This window comes from Microplitis demolitor, chromosome 5, assembly GCF_026212275.2.
Source record: "Microplitis demolitor isolate Queensland-Clemson2020A chromosome 5, iyMicDemo2.1a, whole genome shotgun sequence".
NCBI lineage: Eukaryota > Metazoa > Arthropoda > Insecta > Hymenoptera > Braconidae > Microplitis > Microplitis demolitor.
This window is the reverse complement of record NC_068549.1, coordinates 13,452,684-13,457,362: the sequence shown is the minus strand read 5'-3', so window position 1 is coordinate 13,457,362 and position 4,679 is coordinate 13,452,684. Positions and strand designations below refer to the sequence as shown.

The 4,679-nt window shown below is 29.5% G+C and overlaps 1 protein-coding gene across 6 annotated transcripts; it reads right to left on the bottom strand.

Moving 5' to 3' along the window:
- Nucleotides 1–448: 448 nt before the first annotated feature.
- Nucleotides 449–4,414, bottom strand: LOC103580418 (uncharacterized). 6 transcript variants are annotated; one of them, XM_053739384.1, is made up of 6 exons: nt 3,576–4,414; nt 3,382–3,512; nt 2,707–3,295; nt 1,881–2,341; nt 1,654–1,806; nt 449–1,597 (listed from the first exon to the last, which is right to left on the bottom strand). In XM_053739384.1, exons 3-6 carry the CDS (start codon nt 2,726–2,728, stop codon nt 1,451–1,453), a joined length of 783 nt encoding a protein of 260 aa, XP_053595359.1. In that variant the 5' UTR covers nt 2,729–3,295; nt 3,382–3,512; nt 3,576–4,414; the 3' UTR covers nt 449–1,450. The 6 variants fall into 6 exon arrangements, with proteins under 6 accessions (XP_053595359.1, XP_053595361.1, XP_053595362.1 ...); XM_053739386.1 differs by having other exon boundaries at nt 3,606–4,414; XM_053739387.1 differs by having other exon boundaries at nt 3,382–3,634; nt 3,707–4,414.
- Between the last annotated feature and the right edge of the window lie 265 nt (nt 4,415–4,679).

Genomic DNA, 4,679 nt, shown 5'->3' with positions numbered 1-4,679 from the left:
AATTAATGAAAAATTGAAGACAAATAATAAATGGTAGAAAATAATTATTAATAATAAATTTTGATCATTAATTATTGGAAAAAAATACGTATATTTAATATTTATCGAAAATAATACCAAGAAAAATTTAATAATAACTAGGAATTAGCAAACAAATAATAATTTAATATTTATAACAATCAATGTTGTATCAAATTGATATCGCGTAGAAATAAATAACAGTAATTTAAAAAGTAATAATAACCAAAATGAAAACGTTGACAAATATTAACAGAATTATTTTTGAAGCTGTAAAATCGAGTTTAAAAAATTTCTTATCATAAATATATACATATACACACAATAAAAGTATGAAGTCTTACAATGAATAATAAATAATAAATTACCTGATGGGCTGTGAAAGAATAAATCCAAGAATTATCAAAAAAAATGAAGTAGTTAATTAGGTTTCTAGAAAAATATATACTTTATTAATTGTATTTTGATAGTATTAACACAGTTACATTTTTTATAAACTTTTACAAGAAAAATAAAATTATAAATAAATAATAATTGAATTGGTAATCAATAAAAAGTTTTTTTTTAAACTACTAATCACGTTAACTTCGCGGATTTTCGGTGCTTTCTAGTGAGAGCTCTATCTCGAATAAACGCGAAAACTTTGAAAAGTTTTTGTTTGAGAAATGATGAAAAAAACCAATTAATGGTATTAGTTATAAGGATAATAATTGTTCAAAATGCGAATGTTATTAATACCTATGTTAATATTGTGCAGTTGTCAATAAACAAAGTGAATAAAAGTGTAGAATTTATTAAACTAAAGAATTTGTGCAAGCCTGTAAGTAATACTATTAGAATAATAAGCATAGGAAAAAGTTTATCAATGAATGATTTGAATCGAAAGTATTAAATGAAGTATATTATGAATTAAAATAGACAAATAATGATTACTCAATATGAAGTCAAACTCCATATAGCTGTATCGCTTGAAGACTAGACCTTTGAAACAATAGTCAACGCCATCCCTGTTGAAAATCTTCAATAGGATCCCAATCAAAAGCGACAAAAGCCACTTAGAAACCAATAAAATTTATGGGTTTCTAAGTGGCTTTTGTCGCTTTTGATGGGATCCTATTGGAAATTTTAAACAGGGATATCAATGATACAGCTAATTGCATTGTGTAATTGATGTGTAATAGAAAGAAGGCGAAAAACAAGCACAAATTACTAAACTATGCATAGCAATTTTTCTTTAGGCCTTCGCAATTTTCGTATGATTTACTTACACTTATTATTTTTGCGCCAAGAATATGTTGAATAGTGATGCCATGATCACTTGTTTGTGTTATATTACTTGTGGGCTGGCTTTGGCGACTCACTAAAAAATCTATATCAACAGAATAATAATTTTTAAGAAATAAAACATACCTGTCTCATTTTACATGAAACGTCAGGGCGTAAAGCATGCTCTGGAGTTCATGAAGTCATAGCCGTTATCAACTCTTTCCATGAATGCTATCGTAGATTTATAACCTTTTAACTCAGAACATTCGCTTTCGTACATCTCCATAGCCACTCTCAATCGTTTTGCAAATAACTATAGAAAAAACATTTTTTGAAAGATAATTTAAAAATTATCAAAGCCCGATTTACCTCTACAGCCAAAAGCACGTTCATTTTCTGGTACTGTTCAGGCTTGATGTGACCAGGTGTTAGTTTGTAGGTTACTGATAAATTAGCTTTAAAGCTATTTTCATAAGCTAAAAGAGATTCCCAGTGTTTGCGGTATACATAACCATCTGGAGTCTGCAAATAAAAATCAGTAAAGTAAATATCCAAGTGAAAAAATTTGTATCATTGTATATATGTAAAAATTTTACCCAAAATGATGGCACTTCCATAATCTTATTTCTAAAATTTTTTAGCAAGTGCGAAAAATCGGATAGGAACCATAAACGTCTACTATAATCATATGGATGTTCGCAGCTATATTTATAGTCCTCAATTCCGAATAACTTCCACGCGTCACGGTTCCACTGGGCTCCATCACAGGTTACAGCGTCAACTTGAAATCCAGCGTTTTCCAATAATAATATGCACTCTATTATTAATTTATGTAATATTTCGCTGACGGTTGCACTGCGACTCAGGAAAAAACCTATGACCTGCACCCAATCTCCCTGAAAGGGTTGAAACATAAATACTAGATCATGATCAGCTCTAGTATTTAAATCCGCTTCCGGCGTGTAAGATCCTAAATCAACGAAACCGTCAAGCTTCATAGTTCGTTGATTCAATTTAATAGTTTCGCTTAACGCAACTTCATCGAGTAGCAAAGTACCTAAAAAGTAAATAAAAACGAATCAGTATACCTATAATCCAAATTATCATCATATTAGCGTTCACAAAGCTCATGAAAAAACTAAAAAGACATAACTACAATAGATAATAACAGAGAGTAGATTAATGACAAAGTTCAGCAAAATAGAATGGGTTAAAAAGCGAATTTGACTACAGTAAAAGAACTTAATCATTACAGAGTTAAATATACTAGCGGCTATACTGTGATAAGCGGATTAATTATTGCGAAAATCTCAATATTTAAGCAATGGAGGTTTTAGTTGCTACCTTACAATTGTGTTAAATAATAAATGTTAATCCTAAGATTCGCTGCAACACACTAACAAGAGATTATATGTGAAATACCCCTCTTAGTATTTACTTCCATTCGAGAACCTTTCAATTAAAGGGTTTCAAAAAGAGCTTCCGAAAAACCGAATGCGCTATCTAATTTTTGGATATATTTTTGAAGGGTATCCTTGCAAGGAAGGGGTAAAATTTGTCTAGATCTCAGTCGTTCGTAAACAGCAGCACTTTTTATTCTGATTAAAAGATACTCATATACCCACTCGACTGTATATCTTCTTTGTTTTGAATTTTGGAGTTTAGCTGCAGCAAAACACGCTCTAACGTTCTCTTGTTGGATAGGCGGTAGATTAAGTATTTCTTTCTCTATAACTGTTTTAGATGCGTTAGCACACTTTTGTCTTTCTTCCTCGATAGTTTGTTTCAAAGTGGCATTTTTATTACTGAGACGACTACACTTTTTCTTGACAGAATTTAGCTCAAGCTTGAGTTTTTTGTTACAATCATGGACATCTAGTTTAGGTCGATACAATTGATTATGCAGTTTTTTTTCTTACTTGTTTACTTACATGCATCACATCTATATATTCCCGCCTGTTTTTTATATTGTTGATCAGCTTTCAAAAATACTATGCATGTTTCTGATGACCTATCATAATAATAACAAATTATTTTGAATAGAATGCTAAAAATAGAAGAAATTTTAATTAGAAGAAAGGTTTATGTTATAAGTACTTCTGACTATCAAATCCTGTGCCGCTATACATTTGAGAAGTCTCCAAATCTTTTAAAAATGTCCAAAAGCTTTCCATACTACTAAGAATATAATCACTATTTGTTAATTTATTAAGTTTAACATTAGTTACCTGCAAATATATACAATTAGTTATATCCAGTAAGTCGTTAAAAAAAATATAAAAATTTCTTACAAGTATATTAAGAGTCTTATCGATTTTTACCCGAATCTTTACATCATACGATATGTAATCTAAGCAACAAAGAATTACTGCCGGTAAATCGAGATGGTCATCAAACCAGCTTCATTTTTTTGGTAACTTACATATTTCTAAATTCTTTATCAATTCTTGAATTTAAAATTCTGAATTGATTGCAGTTAACTCGGGATCATTGTGGCTAGTTTACAAACATGTAAAAAAATTGAATTAAAAAGAAAATCAAAAATATTATATTCACGGATTTGCTCAATTATTAGAGTCGTAATCAATTAGCAAACAATATTAACAAGATTAATGATAGAAATATTTCAAGTTTTATTTCAATGTAACTATTAAATCTTTTATATAAAATAAAAAATTGGAAGAATGTACATTAATAATAGGTAACAAGTTGACATTTTAATTATAATAAAAAAAAATCGGTCTGTCGGTTGACCCTGCGGGCCAGCCCCAAAACTTCCCGCTGTTTTCGACCTCAAACAGCTCGAAAACATTAGTGTAGATATATTTTCGAGCTCTTCGAGCTCGAAAATGCTATCACATGCAATTGTTTTTTTATGATCTTTTCAAGCTCTAACAAGTTACCTGTTATGCTGAAGTTTGAAAATTTAAGAATCGAAAATCATCAATGAAGCGGTTTTCAAAATTTAGTTCCTGATTTTGTTCAGTAAAATAAGTGTATTGAGGCAGAAATCAATGTCGGGGATCAAAATCAAGATTTAAATAAATTTTGACTCATGTAAGAAACAATAAAATATGAAATATCCGATAAAAATATTAAAAACTACGTTTTATCGATTTTTTTGTTGATAATATGATTTAAACTAAAAACCAAGTTCGATGACATTACATGATCAAAAGAAACCATAAAAAAGATGAGTTGGTATGATATCAGGCACATTTTAGTACGTTATATTATGATTTATCCGGAAAAAATAACATAAAATGTTATTTTTTTAACTTTTCAACGCCGATATCTTTTGAACTAATTAATCGATTTTGATGTTTGAGGTGGCAATCGACGCGTTTTATTGAGTACTAGAGCTGATTAGATTTTGAAGTCGATCGCATAAGTCG